This window comes from Ylistrum balloti, unplaced genomic scaffold (genome assembly GCF_031769215.1).
Source record: "Ylistrum balloti isolate Yb309-2 unplaced genomic scaffold, AGI_CSIRO_Ybal_v1 Utg370006, whole genome shotgun sequence".
NCBI classification, from domain to species: domain Eukaryota; kingdom Metazoa; phylum Mollusca; class Bivalvia; order Pectinida; family Pectinidae; genus Ylistrum; species Ylistrum balloti.
The window spans coordinates 2,596,987-2,615,294 of NW_026782081.1; the positions used below are offsets into that span (position 1 = coordinate 2,596,987).

Below are 18,308 nucleotides of genomic sequence, written 5' to 3' on the forward strand. Positions count from 1 at the left end.
TATGGACAATAATATTTTTTATTTCTATAATCCAGAAACATGAACAATATCTTTAAATATATGAAGATTATATGATATATACCACAAAATATTTGTAGTAGATAAAATTGCATTGAATGATTATTTCAACCTGATGGAGTGTAGCAGATCCAGCTCTAAAGTAATCGTAATAGTGTTAATCAGTACAAAATTCATTATTTTTAAAAATCTTTTTAAATGCACACATGTATACACCTATTTTCGTTTGCGCTTAAATAAGACTTTCTCTAATCCTCTCATTGGAGCCTCGAACACTAGCGATGTTAGAAACGCAAGCATGTATGAAGATACCAGTGTGCCCAGGAAGATGTAAATCTGCAACAGCAAAAACACCCGTTTGACTATTTTATTGCTTTTAACGTAAATCATTAATTTAATTAATTCATTCATTTTGATTTTAATTTATGATTTTAAAATTAAATTTAAATTTAAGTCATTGATGTTTTTAATTGATTATGTACGTGTACCAATGCACCTTTTATCAAAGAAGCAATGTTAGGTAAATCAGATGTTATTTTGAAGTATCAGCCTTCCATTAATCTGCTGCCCGATTACAAATGTATGTGCCATTTCTTGCAGTTTCCTACAAAAAGGGACATTTCTGCAAAGAAGAGACATGTTCATTTTCATTTCGACTTCCTAGATCGTTAATATATTTTTTCTCCATAGCAATTCCGTTTTCCCCTTGTGGTTTTGTATGTCATTTTTTATCCTTACCAGCGTGTAGTTAGTGACGTAAATGGTTTGTCGCATGGTCGCAGTGAAGTAGTATAACAATATGGGGTGTACTAGGTACACACAATAGGTCAGGCGTCCTAGCGGTTCGAAGGCCTTCCACGACAGAACCGTGTTTATAAATCCTGTTTTAAACAAATGACATTATGACCAACGTACCAATATAACTTGCTTTTCTAAACTTTTCATAAACCTAAACACAATTGTGAAATACTTGTATTCTTGTTATCCAGATATTTATTATCCATCGAGGAAAGGAATTCATTTTTCTTGATCTGTTTATTGTAATTGCCTTTTTATGCCTCATAATAAACAACGTTTGTAAATTTATAAATAAAGAAGAAGGCGATACCTCCGTGACCGGTGACACAAGCAAACACAACCCAGGACACGCATAAGCTCCACATCGTCCGATGAGTGGCGTTATAGAGGGCTGCAATACTATTGTCCCAGGGTACACCATTCATGGGTCCATATACACCGTACGTTACCACGATGCCTAGCAACGTCATCAGGAACCATGTTAACGTGTTCAAGCCCTAGGACAAAAAGGACAAACAATACAATCTTATACCACGATAATGAGATGACAAACATTCACGTTGTCCTTTAACGTAACCTTGATTTGATCTTAATCACATGCTCTCTACCATTATAAGCTTCCTTTTATGATATTTTCAACTTTTCAAGATCACCCCATGTGACGCCATTAGAGCGTACGACGTGAATGGTTGTTTAATTACTTTTTGCTCTTTATTTTCGCCTTACCTTGCTTATTTTGAAGCTTCTTTCCTTTAGATAAAGTATGTAGCCTGCTACAATACCGACAATATATGGACCCATCCGACAATATGGTCGCACAAAGTAGTATGTGAAATAGTCATCTTCGGACTTCTCAAGTCTGGAAGAATAGGATGGTAATTTGCGACAGTAAAGGTAATATGCATATGACCATTTAACATTAGGTAATAATTTCATAATTGGGTTGAATTAAACCTTGTTTCAAATAGTCCGTATTGTGAATGATGAGCTCGTATAAATGTTTTCTATGTAATTCTTGCAAATCGAAACTGAAGACCATCTCGGCCCATTCTATCCATGTCCAGCGATGGTCATTGCCATTGTCGAATTACTTATTTATCACAGGATTGCCGTGTTATTAGTGAATAAACTGTTGTTATATCAGATATTGTGACGCCAGGAGAGGAAATGATGCTACACTTTCGTCGATTATAAAACGAAATCACGATGGAGACCATAAATATATGAAATATATATATATATATATATTATATATTAGTATGCCATAATAAGGATCTTTGATTTGTGCTAGTTTCATTTGTGATTTTTATGAATCTTGTTAAATTAAATTCACTAATCACATAAAATTGAAATCCGTGTGTGCAAAATACTTGAATATATGATTCTTGATGAAAATACGTACTTTGTGTCAGCATTAAACAGAACAGCCGATAGGTGTAAATAGTAAGACACTGCATATGTTGTTATAGTAATTCCCAACAGAAACACACCACACATCAGTCCACCAAGTCGTCGGGAGCTTTAAACACAAATTTGTATTTCATAAATGACACCGTTTTGTAGAAATAATGAATAGAACATCTAATTCGGTTTGTAGAATTGAACAGTGTACTGCTTTCCGGACAAAACTAAGGTAAATCTTGACATTGAATCATTTTACTTCGGGGAGAATTTTGCTTTATAACAAAAACATTCAAAAATGTTAATTGAAATACTTACAAGTAGAGAGGTACAAGCAGTAATGGGCTAGTTATGTAGAACTGCATGTCGTTAGCGAGGTACCAGGTCCAGACCATACACTGTTAAACCAAAGCATCGTAATTAACCCGACATATCACCATGTGAACACTTATACATTTTTGATATTGTAGCACAGCGTCACAATTACAATGTACAACAATGTAATATTACCATATACCGCGGGTTTTTTTTTTTGTATAACGGTGGAACATCAAACACTTGATATGAACTGTACCGTCACAATTTAGACGTAATACAATGTTAATACATTATAGCACCATGCGATGGTTACATAACCACACATATCTCATTGGCAACACTTTTCAAAATTACAGTATTGTGAAACGCCAACATATCCCTAAGTATAGCAGCATCACACGATCGGGTCGTCATACAATGTAAACATCAAATAACTTAGCAATTACGTTGCTATCCATTGTAAATAAAACTTCATAACTATAGCAAGAGACAATGTCAATATAACATCACATTTAAAGCGTATGAGAACAAATACTAGCGCAGTACAACGTCCATATATAACCACACATGTGCATGGTAATGTATACTGTGATGGAAAAATAGTTCGGATGGCATTCTAATTAAAAAATGTTAAGATACAAAAATGATGATATCATTCATCACATCTATTTCTCCATCGTGATTAAACAGTTTTATAAAATAAGATCTGAAATTTACAGACCATATGCCACTTAAACTGTTGACGGTGCTATCTAATTTTGTTACTCTATATCACTTCACATTTCGAGTATTCGGGATGCTGACCACGTGGCCATTGTCGTTACATGTACCATATGATGTCCTCGTGTCTCCCGAACAAAATAGAACATTATGGTTCATCACTTACTGAATTATAGGTATCAAAGAAATTGTTGATGTATAGAAGATTTCTCCACCACGTTTGAGCACAGAAGTCTTTCTCAAATCCGTTTTCCTGCCAAAAAGGACCGTCTCCGGTATATCGTAGTAACGCTACATAGATAAACATCACCAACATATACGGAGGTGTCAATCTGTGGAGTAGAAAAATATCAATTCATGAAAAAAGGTACAGTCTTAACAACGCTTCACTATATTAAATAATACAAAATTTAAAAAAAAATCAGGATAACTTTAACATCTGATGCGATTTGAATCCAACCAATACCTCCAGAATCGATGCAAGTAGAACATAAACCAGTTGATATGTCCGTTCAGTCTCTTCATCTCCTTCATAAAAACGTAGGATAGCAGCAGCCCACTGTAATGTAACAGTCGCGTAAATTATAATTAATGTAACACATTCTGTTATTCTGTTACCGAAATCAGATGTCCAATATTACACAGAAACATAGCCACAAACATCCATTTAAGGTAATACTTCAACAACTGTAATAGTTTGACAATTTAACGATCAATATCGTGTTCATAATTATTCACGTAAAGAATCACCATTGCTATACCAAAAGTAGACTTATAAAATAAACCAATACACCATTTTACTTAACGGTTGATGGTAGTACAAAATTCAAAAGAATTTTGTTTTAACTGATAATTTTTTTTCTGATATGACTTATGTTCGAAACAAAACAGAAACACATCTACACACTGATTAATACAGATATACATTAGTGAGATAGTATGTTTATAAATTGTTAGTACGAATTTCAGTCACCTGAGTGTAAAGAATGTATCCACTGATAGTACACTGTTCACCACAACTCCTGCTGACCATTGTTGTAAGAAGGCGGGAACAAAGGACAGCTGGTTCGCTACAACAAAGATTTTATTACAATGTATATTAGTCACTGAACTTCAGTGTTAATCTTTTCTAAGATGTCATTTCCTTACTATTATGATGCAATGTTTCAAAGTGTGAGCTGACTATATCAATTAGTTTGCCGCATCTTGTTCAATATCTCTACTTCGGTGATATAATACGGAGTTTCTGTAGCGAATATATTTCTAAGTAGAAAAAATACTTCATATTGTCAAAAGCAACAAAGGGAACATCGACATCAACGCTGATGTTAAATCTACCAAAATGGCTTTCTTCGGGGTATCACAGCTTGGGATATTATTAGGATGACGCCCTTCTGAGAGGTTTGGATAAAGTAGATGTGCTTTTGAGTATCGTAGATTAAGATGTCTTTAATAGGGAGATAGGCTTGATAATTCAAGGAAGAAACTGCATATTCCGAAATTCCTACCCTTATGTACCCATAATTCCACTCGACGGTATGGCAACCCATACGTACCCATAATTCCACTAGACGAAATATGTAAAACTGTGTGTCCAAGGATGATCCATGAGACGCCCAGGAAGCGTATACCATTCACTGCGCCTAAAGAATCACTTGGCCTATTGGTATTAAGTAAGTTGAGGCCGTTTGTATACATAGAGAATGATATCAACAGCCGCGTCCTAACTCCTAAAAAATATGAAATATCTCTATATTTATTTCTGAGTGACGCATTCTGTTTGAAATCATTATTAATAAACTAGCAATAGATCCGGAAATGTTTAAGTGGTCTGCCGATTGATAAAAAATAAAAATGTAATTACATGACACAGACCAGTACAGTCGATCTTAAAATAAGAAAGTATACCTAGTAATCAAAAGATCAAGATCGATTCTTAACGCCTTTATAACAACAAGGAGAAGTACAGATATGGTTATAATCCAGGAATATACAATTATAGATATATTGACATATAACCTGTATATGTGACTATTGTTGCATCTTTTCCATTTCTGTTAAAACCGTCACTGATTTGTTTCTCGTTGTTTTTTGACGACTCCTTCATTTCTATTTCTGCATCTTTTGTATATCTTATGTCCATTAAGGTAGCAAATAGAATGAAGAGACCAAGGCACGTGAAAACCATTCTACAGAGAAAAAGAGAGAAAAATAAGATAAAGACCGATATATTATATCTTATTCCTACTTTATTGTTATTTCAAAATACATGTTTGATATTGCTGCATGTAGTCAGACTTCGATGTTTCATTTAAACTTAAATTAAACAATATGTGTATCTTAAGATTCTTTTTGCATGGTTGATTAGAAAGGATAGTGAATACCACTAGTTTTCCAGAAACAAGCAAGTCTATACAATATAAAGAACAAAATCGACTCAAATCTTAAGAAGAATAGTTCATTTGGAGGTAATTACTGAATTGATGAAGTCCTTTTCTAACTATAATGTAATGGAGATATTAGCCAATACTATGTAATACGATTAGAGACAATTATGCATACATGGTAGCTATTGCCAGCGTGTCATATTCTGGCGTTTCCTGGCAGGTCATCTCACTACAGTATAGTGTAGTATTCCCAAATGGCACCAGTCCCATTACTAATCACAGAAACATATTTATGATTACATAATTATGCAGATTGTAAAGTTTGGCGACTGCCAAAGTCTCTCATCTAAAACGATTAATTTCGAGAGATTCTTCGTTTATAAGAGGTATTACTTTAAATTATTCGCTCTTTCTATAATTATCGGTTTATAATACTGTCATATAAAATCAACGCAAATAATCATACATTCAAGAAAAGGACCACAATTTGACGAAACTGTTTGTTTAAATGGATACCTACATAAATCCATAACGAGTTTTATCTCGTGCCTGTTACACGTACTGGGAACACAGAGACCTAGTTCTGCATTCACTGGGTGACTGTTCACTACGGATACCTGCATGGAAAATTGGCAACTAAAATTACGGTTAAAATTATTCGTAAGTGTATGGAGAAATTAAGAAAACAAATCTATTGAGGAAGCAAAACAAACTGTATTTAAAAGATAAATAACAGAAAGATATCTAGTAAGAGTTAACAGCATTATGCTGAGGGAAATTAAGTATTAGTATTGGATAATTATGGCCAAAATTGGAGATAAGTCGTTAGCTAATTTCATCTCCAAAACTCGACATCTAATGATAATGTTATTGCTTAAACTTGAAACATGGAAACAAGTCATTGGTGTATAAATTATATCAGCTGAAATCAAGATATAATGTGTACGATAGTTATGCTGGAATATTTTTAAGGAATCATTATTGACATCAAGCATACAACATGGGATGATTTTGTCTACAGAATGATTGGTAATAAAGTGATAAAACTGCCTTGCGACGATGTAGTATTGGAAAATTATATCATGCACGTACATTTTGTAGAATTGATGTCGTTGAGTGAAGAAATAATGATTTGAATTAGGACTGAAACAAAAAGAACTGTCATCGTTCGATCGTAACATTGCTATAATATCTCTGTCTCAGCCACCACAGATTTGATCTGTCTGACAATAACTTTAACAGTGACAACTGGAAGAAATTGCGAACTTAATGCTGTTTAGTTACACTGGTAACGTTTCATTAATGTTTGGCATTTCTTGTGGTATTTAGTAGGAAAGAGTAAGAAAAACAGTAATTGATTTTGATGACTCACCAGAACTTTATCCAGAGGTATTGTGGCGGTACAGTATTTCCCATCAAACTTCCTTGAACTCTCTCCCATGCTTTTAAATGACAGGCACTCGTCAAAAGATCCTGTCCATTTAAAGTTTCCTTGTAATACCATGGCAGGTACTTTACCAGAGGCGTCGATCACTTTAAAGTGAAAGATTAGACTCGTATCAACAACATTGTAAACACACGACGAAATTGGAGAGAACTTTATGTTGAGCATTGTTGTCATGATACTGTAAAATGGAGGGAGGGGAAGCAACAACAAGAAGAAAACATATCATAATCCAACCTAAAGTCAATAAAACTAGGGCTAAATATAGACAGAAGACAGATTTGCATGAAGACCCCGGAAAAACACACAAGGAGAATAAGACCAGGTGTTCCGGAAGAGTAAGCGTAAGTCTCTGGCATAGTTTTCAACGGAATTCATAAGTTTCTTGGAATTCATACTCAAATTAACGGTGGGGTTCAAGATATTTAGGACCCTTCATGAAGATCTCTTATGGCTTAACATTTTGAATGATATTTAAATCACCAATTACTATGTGCCCAGTTAAACCATGGTTTAAAGAAGAGGTAGAACAAAGACAAGGTGACGGAGAAGTAGTTCTCAGGTCATCTACATTCAGTCGTTTCAGCGTTTGTAGTTGAAAAGTTTGAAAGCAACGGACTTTCAGTAAGACTAGAGAGTTATTGGAGTATTTCTGCTTTAAAATAACAGATTTCTGGTGTATTATGTTGCATGTTAATAGCAACAACTCCCTTATTTGCAAACTCAACTTTCATAAATTGGCGAGTTGTTGGAGGATCGCGAATATCTGTACGAACAGGTTTGAAAACCCTGATTTGTGCCACATCATTAAAGATTTCATGAAGTCGCCAAGCTAGTTTCCAGAGATCACTAGCAGCGGTATCAGCTGAATCCACTTAAAGTTTTCGTAACGAGGAGAGCAGAAAATGATGGACACCTTTTGGTTTCTGTTAAGTATCTACTACACCTTCAATCGGTACATCATATTTACTTTTTTATAATGCCTCTTCTATTCATGGCTACCATTACGTGTGATTTAAGGAGCGAATAAAGCCTAAACGCCGTTGTTACTACATTCAGGACTGGACAAATTTCATAGAGTCCACATGGTCATTGAAGCCATAGGGCGTTACAGTGCAAAGGCATTTATTAAAGTGTTCCTCACTTTGTCTACAGTTCGATATGCTCTGTGTGGGGACATTTGTATGGTGTTATTTTTTCCAGAAAAACCAGAACAAAATATTGCTAGCTATCATATACAATGAGAATCATTGATGAATACATAAAATAAGTAGTCTAGTCTTTGGAAAAGAACATTGAATGTGTATGCTTTGAGTAAATAGAAATATGTACTTACTTTTCAATGCTGTGACATTGTCAGTTGTAATTTCAATAAGGTGATTCCAACAAACAGTGGAAACAGGGGAAAATTGCCGAATGATGAAGTCTGAAAAAACTTTTATCTGGTCATTAGTAAGGTGCGAAATGATATCACTGATGTCTATATTTCCATCATTTCCATACAGCCTTCCAAACTTCTTTAACATATCCGGTGGAAGTGTTATGCCGCTGCCGAACAGAAGCTGCAGGAAAGCGGTATCATTTCCTGAAGCATGCAATAGTAACGCATCAGTTATCATTTTTAGATTTTCCTGTGTTATAATGGACATGGGCAGGCCGATATTGTTAGAATGAATATAGCTACTTAACAGTGCTTGGATTTCCTTTCCTTGCAATGCATTTAGGAAAAGATTATTGATGTTTGACTGAAACACTGACGGCGTTTGATGTAATTTGTTGGATGTGTTTTGTCCAGGATTTGTGTCGTCAATCTCTGTCATGTTTCGGTACCAGCTTCTGTAGAGCGTTGTACCCTCTGGTAGAACTTTCGGTTCGTGAAGAGCAGTTCTGTTTACAATTGACGTTCCGTTCCGTACTATCCCTGTTGGTATGCCATTTTTTTCAAGTTCTATAGTTTTGGAAGAGTGATGTAAAGCTCTGGTTGTAGACACTGGCGTTGGTGATAAAGGTGTTTTTCTTTTGAAATGATCGACTGGGAGATTCATGCTACTTTGGTCACTCGAAAGTAAACGTTCCACAACTAAAGTTTCGCCTGTGGGAGTACTGTTGAGTCTCCCATTTGTAGACACATTTTGCCGATAACTGTAATGATTAAAAGGTATAGTGCTTTGGGAAAAGCTCCAAATGCAACAGATGGTGGTGATGTGAAGCAAACCTCTACATCCGGAACAAGTCATGATGGGTCACAGATTAATTGTTGTAAAATTGCTCACTAATCACTTTCCAATATGTGAATAAGAACATCCAGGATTTCGCAATCACAAATAACCATGATTCACGTTCATTGTAAATACCCGAGTCTGTTGTTATGAAACACCAGGGTATTGTATGTAGATAACGCTCCGTGTACTACCGTTACTTTACGGTATATATACCTATGCTCTGAGTAAATCAATTTTGAAAAATAAATCTTTAACGTTTGAATTCTTTTGAAGTGTACATGAGGAAGTCTTTATAAACTTTTTACTCTGAGATCCGCAAGTTTCCAATGGAACATGGAAATGTTACCCAACACAGGTATGTAAAGCTACCTTGTATGTCTATACTTTTAACTGCTCATGATCAAATGTTTGTTATCTACCGCCTAATCTATATGTCGCTGTGTGTATCCATTTAAAGGGCGGCGATATCAATAATTGTCGTTAAGATAACAACTGTTTTGGCAAATTAACGAATGTAACCTATTTACGAAAATATACGCAATTTGGGTCAGTATTTGACTTATTTGTATAAAATGGAAGCTATAAACATATTTCCTAATCCTGATAATCTCAAATGCAAGTTTTCAGTTTTAACATAATCATCTTTTGTAAACTTTAAAGGAATCATAATGAGTTATCAATAAATATGTATATATATAGAATCTTAACTGAATTGTTAGTTTACATTGTATATATGGGTATGGAAATAATTTTCATTTTTCATGCCAATGGACTTATTCCAATGCTTTATAAATATATCTTGGAAGATATATCTGAATATTATGAATATCTCTTAGCTCCATGGATCCAATATCAATGAGAATACCATAAATATCACATGGTTCCACGGATTGAATGGCCAAAAGATTGTAGAGAATTTCAAATTACTTTTAAAGATATAACCACATTGGAAAATAGCCCGTTGCTTCGCGTTATATTACGTTCGATGTACATGTATTCGGTATCGAGAAAATGCTGATATGTATCAGATACTTTTGTGAACACAAGTGTCTCGGTGAATGTGATTCATTTGTTCATCGAATCAAATATCCAATGATCCAGATTTTCAAAATCATCAGGCAGGACATTTAAAAAGAAAATAAATAACTGTAAATGCGATTGTTGTTTGAAGAGGTGATTATCATTTCCCCAGCGATTCTATCTTGAATGTGAAATAATCGCTGTCAGTTGAAGTACAAGTGTGCCTAACGGTCATGATATGATTGGACAAACATGACATCCTTTGGTCAACATCGCTTTATCTACATCTTATGTCCATTTATCTATACTAGACAGTATTCTTGAGTAAGAAACCTTTAAGTAGGTAAACAATATATACTGTGATATGATGTACTAATAATTTGGTTAATACTATTTTTATGTAAGAAAACTAATTAATTATAACCTGCTATATTAATGTAAGACATCACATGATTTTATTTTAGTATTAGTATTTACACCTATCAACAATTTTTTACGCGAAATGAAAATATATTTTTCCAAGAAGAAAGTTGTATACAATGACAATAAATTGAAGCATACGATACGTTGAACGTGATGTCTCGCACCTAACCCAGTTATGAGAGATAGACTATCTCGATTATCAGCGGGACCCTACTGCATAAGTCAGCTAATCATGGCGAAGGTAAGGAGAAAAGCTTTACAGATTACAATATAACATAATATGTATTTCTAAAGGTTTCTTCAACCATTTTTGACTCTATCTATTACATTGTGACCTATGTTATATTGAGATATGCATAATAGACAATGACTCGCTTCAATTATCTAATTGTTTGCTGACCATCTAGAGTAAACAGATATAAAAAAAAAAACAAAAAAACAAAAAAACAAAAAAACACAGGAGATGAGGTACGTTTATCGTGACACGTGTAACTATATACATACATATATATATACATAATGTTGTAGCGTCATTGATGTATCTATAGATAAGTTGAAAGCACCTTTCGCTAATTTTGGCTTAATGGTTGTGTGACCTGTTAATAACACACTTCAAAAAGCTATTCCAAAGTTGCATTAACCTATTCTGTACCCTGGTATGTTTTTGTTTACCATCCTTTAGAACATAATGATATGACCTTTAGTGCAATGTCGGTAATAAAAACTTCATAAATATATTGAGATAGTATAACTCATAACAAATCATAACTAAAAAATAAATTGGTTTACTCTCTTCAACGCAAAAATGTATAGAAATCAAAATAAAAGTCAAATTATTACGAAGCAATCATAGATTACTAACTGTGAGATAACCTTTGTGACCTTGAAATCTACTGGATGTCATAATATAATACAGATATCAGTTTTTTTGTATCGGCATTCCCTTCTTGCAGACTACAGATTACTGGGTCGAAGGTTTGGTAGCTGCCGTCTTCACACCCTTGGATAATAATGGGTAAACTGCTTTATTCATGAATTTATTGAATCTAGAAGACTGCTATACAGTATAAATCCGACTATTTCAAACTGAAGTCATTTATCAATGCATGTGATTACGTGGTAAGGTATTACTATTTTGTACTTATATATATCATAGTTGTACGAGCATATCTTTACAGGGAACTGGAATTATCTAAGATAGAACCATACTGTGAATATCTGCTGAAACATAACATTCGTCATGTATATGGTAAGTATCGTGTGGTTGTCACACAGTTTTATATTCAATATAAAACACCCCAAATTTATTCAAATTCAAGTAAAACGTTTTCATCCTGATTTAAGATTGTTTAGGAAAAGAGATATTACAGTACACAAATTTCGTAAAAATGTTCCAGTGTACCATACAGACTACAGGGCATTTTGTCTGAAGCAAGTTGGTGCCTTATTGCCATGCTGGAATTAAAGAACTCTTCTGACTTTATAGTTACAATGCCTTGTGTAGCGTACTTGTTGTGTTATACTATAAATACTCCTAATTGGAATGTAAATGTGAGTATTTATCTAAATCTACTTGACGTACTATTCTGTACAAAGACACAGTCTATGATAACCGGTACCACTCAATTATTCGAAATGGAATCCAACTAGTGACAAAACATGTGAATGTCTAGGGATTTTAAAGTTTAAAAGAAAGGATTTGCCAAAAGAAAATCAATATCTACAGGTGACCTTTCAAAAAGTAACTGAGATGAAAGTCTTAACGTGACCAAGAACACAAATTGAGAGATAACCCCAGGCCCGGGAACACACGTAAGCGGATGCCATGGAAATCGCAAATCCAACCTGCCGTGTCCTGAGCAATAAGGTGCCAGATTACTGGTAGCATACAATGATTGTGTTCGGAGAGGACATTCACAAAATGATATAGTGATCCTGGCACAAGGACTGGAAACAAAACATGTGTAGATAACGATCAGCGATAACTTATATCACAGTACCACACACACACGCTGGTTCTCAATACTCTCGACATTACATCTACTATGAAAAGAAATTTACGATGTTTCGTCCATACACATTGAACACACGTCGTATCAAAAAAGCTTACATGATACACCATACTAACTTGGCAGAGAAAATAAACAGGATTTATGACATTTTTTCCCGATTATTTTAAAACATGTAAATGACATTTGTTAAAAGTTATCAAACACCTAAAACCATTGTCAACTAAATCAATTACAGACACATCTAACCTGTGCACATTTCGTTAGGAAAATGAAAATTTGCCTTATTTTAACCCATTTGATGTTATGTCTGTTGTAGTCAATGGCACCACAGGAGAAGGGAAATTACTTACTCTGCCGGAGCGTAAGACTATCGCTGAAAAATGGATCAATGTATCGAGGAAAAGGTAGGATGGACGTTTGATATCAAATTTTGTATTAATGTGTAATAATACTCAAGGCCATAACACGGGAGAACGGAAATTATGCCGAATTAGGCATGTAAAAACCAAATAAAACATGTTACTTGAGAAATTAATGTAATGCTAATTGATCTGAATTTAATGTCATACATTTAAATTTGCACTTCCTTTATAAACTTTGCAAAGGTAAACGACTTTCATTAGGCTATGAAAACAATGATATTCACAAGCCATTTGGGAAATATCAGTTTATGCGTAGTAATGCACAAAGGGAGGGCTACACCGAAAGGTATTCGAAATCCATGGCTTACCGTGACCAGAATACTAAATAAGAGAAAACCTTAAGCCCGGTAGCATATATATGTGGTCATTTAAATCAACAACAAAAAAGTATCCTGGATAAACAGTTCTAATTGCCTGAAGTTGATCAAGATTGTGTTAAGGGAATAAAATCTGCAACGCACTTGTGATCCTTGTTGAAATATCAAGGAAATATCCAAAAGAGAAACTGTGATTTATGACAGAGAAACTATTACATATGTGTAGTTGCAGAAAAACGCCAAGCATAGTTATTTATGCATGGACATGGTGGGCTTCTTGTAATTTGAATGTAACCAATAAAATTTCATAGTGTTAATGAAGGTTAAAGAATTACCTCCAATACTTATATAACGACTGACATAATTGTGATTTCTCTGGGGCTCTATCTTTTGATTCAGATTGTCAGTGATGATCCATGTTGGATGCTTGAACTTGGCAGAAAGTCTGGATTTGGTAAGGTGATATTTAATTGACACTATTGAACAATGCAGCGTAATATACATTATTACTATAATGGTAGGGAAAAATTCCTCTTTAAGATAGAGGTAAAGATACACATAAGTGAAAAACACTTCTAAATAAAAATTCATTGAGCTGCATCCAGTTCTTGTCTTCATCAATGACGCTTGATGTTCAAATCAGAATAATCAACGATTGTCAAAAAGAGCTATTGATATTTGCTCCCAACGTACCCTTGTAAATAAAATGACCTCATTCGAAATTAAAAAGATATATAGTTATAAGGCTAATTGAAGAAAAAAAAAATTCTTTCAGACTCGACATGCTGCTAAAGCAGGAGCTGACGCCATAGCAACACTTCCGCCATTGTTCTTCAAACCAAACAACATAGGTATGATAATGATTAGATACTCCTATATCTTTATCACAACATCCAATCCGACGTGTTCCACGGAACCAACGTCACACTCTCAACTCAACGACAACTTTTAAAATAAGTGTTCTGAATTATATTCAAGCGCAAAACGATGACGTGTCACAAATTCTACTCTCTAAGCCTGATTGTATGTCTATTGTACATCAACAATGTCGTACATCAAAAGGAAGGGGAATCTAAACTGCCATCTAACTACCGATACATTTAAATAAAGCCTGTTTATTCCTCACTATTCACAGCGTTGCACGACATTATTTTGTTACGCTATCCTTCTACATCTTCATACCACTGTAGTCACGTGGTCATATTATAACATACGTAAACCCCAGATATGAAGTACAAATGTATGTTAGTTTTTCAAAATCGTATAGCTATATGTATTTTTTAGAGTAAAGTTTATACATGTACATTCGATCATTCTTCAGTAACCTACAAGTCGATAGAAATCCGACATGAGTTCACAAAACTAAAACTATGTACATCTGCAAGCAAATATATAAAAATGGACAGCTGCCATCTTCAACCTACCATTTAAACATATTCTTAGTCTTAGTTCCTTTTTCCGTCGCCACAAGATCTGTATCGACGCAAGGTTACATGTCGTTAAGCTTAATTTATCACATCAGTGCCCTTTTCTCACTTTAGATGCTCTAGTGCGGTACTGTAAGGTGATTGCCGATGAAGCCTCCCACTTGCCGTTTTACTATTATCATCTCCCAATCATGTCGCAAGTATATCGTAAGTATTACATCCTACTTGTAAGATAGTCTTGTCTGTATTACGAATAAACATAACAACCATTAACAAAAAGTCTTGTGGACAAGATTTATCATTTTGTTTACATTTACTGTTTGTAATAAGATTTTCAACCCCATACTTCGTTTACATGTATAATAATGTCAAGCCTCTGTACATTGTTTGCTATGATGTATTGAAGGTCAAAGATTAGCTGTTAGACTTACCGAGGGAATTCGGACATCAGGTCAAGTAAAAAATTATAGCTGATAGATAGGAAGTGGTTTCAACAATTCAACTGTGTAGATCAATACTGCATTAGGCTAATTACAATATTTCTAAATATAATTGTATCATATGATTTACTGCCAAGAACAGTAAAGTTGTGAATTTACAACCACGACAACTTCTTAAATACAATAGATACCAGCATACAATCTTTTAGTATTTATTACTTATAGAACATTTTACTGATACACTGAATGAACTAATCCCTTCTGGACCTGTTCAGTAAACATGGAAGATTTCCTCAACCGCGCAAAGGATGAGATCCCGAATATGGCTGGAGTGAAGTTCTCCGACAAAGATCTTGTCGATTTGATAGGATGCAGATTCGTGGATGACGGGCGCTATAATTTGTTATATGGATGTGATGAGGTAGAGTATCCAGTTAAACAAATAAAATGATAACAGTTTAGAAGGTCATACTCGAAGAGAACTCGAGTGGAATAACACCGATTATTCATATTATCAGCAAACTGTATACAAGTTGTAGGAGTTATCTTCCTTGGAATATGGTATTAAAAACAATCAAAATTTTCAGTGTAAAATTAATCATTTTGATCAAATATCTTTACTATGGAACAACGTATGTGATTTATACTTCGTGTGATCTGTGTATTTGTATCCTCGATTGGAAGAAGGCTAATATAGGCAGCGACAATAAAGTTGATTGAATATTTACAATTTATCGTTAGTTGGTTAGAGTAGATGCAAATCAGTTTAAGAAAGCTAAAGAAAGAAAGTGTATGTTGTTGCGTTTGTCAGCGTTTACTTCTGGTAATGTAGACTGATCAATTGCAAAACAAATTTAGTGTTAATGTTATAAAGAGAGGATAAATTTATTTATATCACAATCACATTTATATGTGGATCTAAAGAATAGAAAAAAAAACTATTTCTATAATGGCATATTCCTGTCACATTTTAACATTTTTTTTAGATAAATATCTCGCCAAAGTTCACTCAAAATCCCTTACTATGATTGGCGTTGTTCAACTTAATTGTCATTCTTTGACTTTTATAAATATTGTGAGTTTCTCAATATAGTTATCTCACTTCCAGCGTTACTTTTCTCCTTTCTTCCTCTCTATCAGCGATAACCTTTAAACTTGATAAAGACCATTTGAAAATTTTAGGTGGCCATCTAATTAGGAAATATTATATTTGGTTATCTGTTGGATATAGTTTAGTGTGTCTGGTGGCTTCGTGTTTTATATGTTTTATATTAGATATTGGATCAATGATACTTACCATTCCGGAACACTTGGTCTTATTCTCCTTGCAGTTTATTTAATTTGTTCCTATGTTCGTAGTTTGCCATTTTTCATAAATGTCTAAGTGTGTATGCTAGTGTCTTATTGATATACCATACAGCAACTGATGGCTGGTCTGGTGACAGGAGCTCATGGGGCTGTGGGTAGTCTCCATAACTTCATGCCTGACTTGTACCACAGAATGATACAGCGGCTGAAGGATGGTGACTTTGATAGTGCACGGAAGGAGCAGATACACGGACAACGTCTTTGTAGGATCATATACCGTTATGGTGAGCTTTATGTGACCATATACCGTTATGGTGAGCGGACATTGAACTGATCAAATTGCTTATCGTCATGATTGTGAGCAAATTTCATTTACAGTCTACAGTTTGCCAGTGGGTTTATGTAAAAAACATAACATTTTTTGTTTACACAAGGTTAACTTTATAGTGTTAATCTATTTGGAGTTGAGTTACCTACCTTTACTTACACGTCTCACAGTACGTGAAGGGAAACCACTACTACATTACAGTTCACTTTGAAAGCCAAACACCACCTACAATATGTTTGCTGGTGACTTTGAAACATTATCAACAATTGGTTTATGTTTATAGCATTCTGAGCTATACTCTGGAAGCTCTTGATGTTAATTGGTGCCATTATATTAGAATGAACATTTCATGGCTACACCACAATTGACATTAGGGTATTTTTAATTTTTTAATGGGAATTTTACATTTCATTATGTTGCCAGAGTGTACTGATCCAAGTAATTTCAACATCAATCCGAAATGTGAAATCAAATAACGCTTTCGTAGTTACAATATTATTTTTTCCAAATATTTTTAACATTTCATACCAGTTAGTTCATTCATTGTGGGACGAGAGGTTATATACAACACAATTAAGGATCAAATGTTCTTTCCTTTGTATCTTGACAGGATCGATTTTGGGAGGAAATGTCGCGGCGCTGAAAGCCATGATGTCCATTATCGGGCTTGATATGGGACCCCCTAGGGAGCCAATGCGTGCTATGACATCACAGGAGTTCTGCAATTTTAAATCTGAAGTTGAAAGTATTGGATTTTTTGAATGGCACTAAATTAACGTGTGTTTTTACATATACAGCTAATTATTTCGCATTTTGACCGGCATACAAACTGATCCAATTGACATATCTTGATCCTCAAATCTCTGAGATTATTGCAATTTGAGCATAATTCACATCTCTATTTGTATCTTGCCAAGTTGAACGGTGGTTGATCAATGATATATTTCTGTAATTTTGTATCAAAGGAACATCGCTATGAGTATGAGCTATTTAAGATATTAATTTAATATTTGTGTCGTTAGGATGGAGTTATATATATATTACTTCAATGAATTCAGTATTTTCTTTGTTGTCATTTTCCAACCACGCGGCCCACCTGTTGTATGTACATCGTGCCAGTACTGAGGGTAATAGTAATCTTTCCATCTCACTATAACATGATTGTATATGTATCATGTTTTACTTGAAGTGGTCCACGTTCGCTGAAAAACCACCGCTGTATCGCTCTCTACGGTAAACGGGTTTTCTTTTCTTAGTTACTTTTTTCATAAACATTGGATTATATTGATATTGATAGCCCAAT

General features: G+C 34.4%; 2 protein-coding genes across 2 annotated transcripts; one reads left to right on the plus strand and one right to left on the minus strand.

The window, feature by feature from the left end:
- Positions 1–234: 234 nt before the first annotated feature.
- Positions 235–9,323, minus strand: LOC132548181 (nose resistant to fluoxetine protein 6-like). Its single transcript, XM_060212003.1, has 15 exons — positions 8,423–9,323; positions 7,015–7,175; positions 6,163–6,259; positions 5,818–5,914; positions 5,275–5,444; positions 4,812–4,985; positions 4,229–4,325; positions 3,722–3,814; positions 3,422–3,587; positions 2,536–2,615; positions 2,219–2,335; positions 1,543–1,675; positions 1,127–1,313; positions 757–899; positions 235–354 (listed from the first exon to the last, which is right to left on the minus strand). The coding sequence occupies exons 1-15, from the start codon at positions 9,321–9,323 to the stop codon at positions 235–237; spliced, it is 2,736 nt and encodes a 911-aa protein (XP_060067986.1).
- A 318-nt stretch (positions 9,324–9,641) lies between these two features.
- On the plus strand, positions 9,642–17,854 carry LOC132548182 (N-acetylneuraminate lyase B-like). Its single transcript, XM_060212004.1, is given in 12 exon segments — positions 9,642–9,663; positions 10,932–10,967; positions 10,970–10,992; positions 11,705–11,766; positions 11,930–12,000; positions 13,080–13,167; positions 13,902–13,956; positions 14,278–14,353; positions 15,044–15,136; positions 15,645–15,790; positions 16,790–16,961; positions 17,616–17,854. Coding segments are annotated over 12 exon segments (1,005 nt in total). The 3' UTR covers positions 17,777–17,854.
- Positions 17,855–18,308: the final 454 nt, after the last annotated feature.

Bases quoted from the DNA above. Each gene is read 5' to 3' on its own strand.
- LOC132548181 (XM_060212003.1), bottom strand. From the start codon at position 9,323: ATGACTTGTTCCGGATGTAGAGGTTTGCTTCACATCACCACCATCTGT. The intron at 5,915-6,162 runs GTAGGTATCCAT...TTCTGTGATTAG, and splicing joins AAAACTCGTTATGGATTTAT to TAATGGGACTGGTGCCATTT. The intron at 1,314-1,542 runs GTAAGGCGAAAA...TTTTTGTCCTAG, and splicing joins GAAGCTTCAAAATAAGCAAG to GGCTTGAACACGTTAACATG.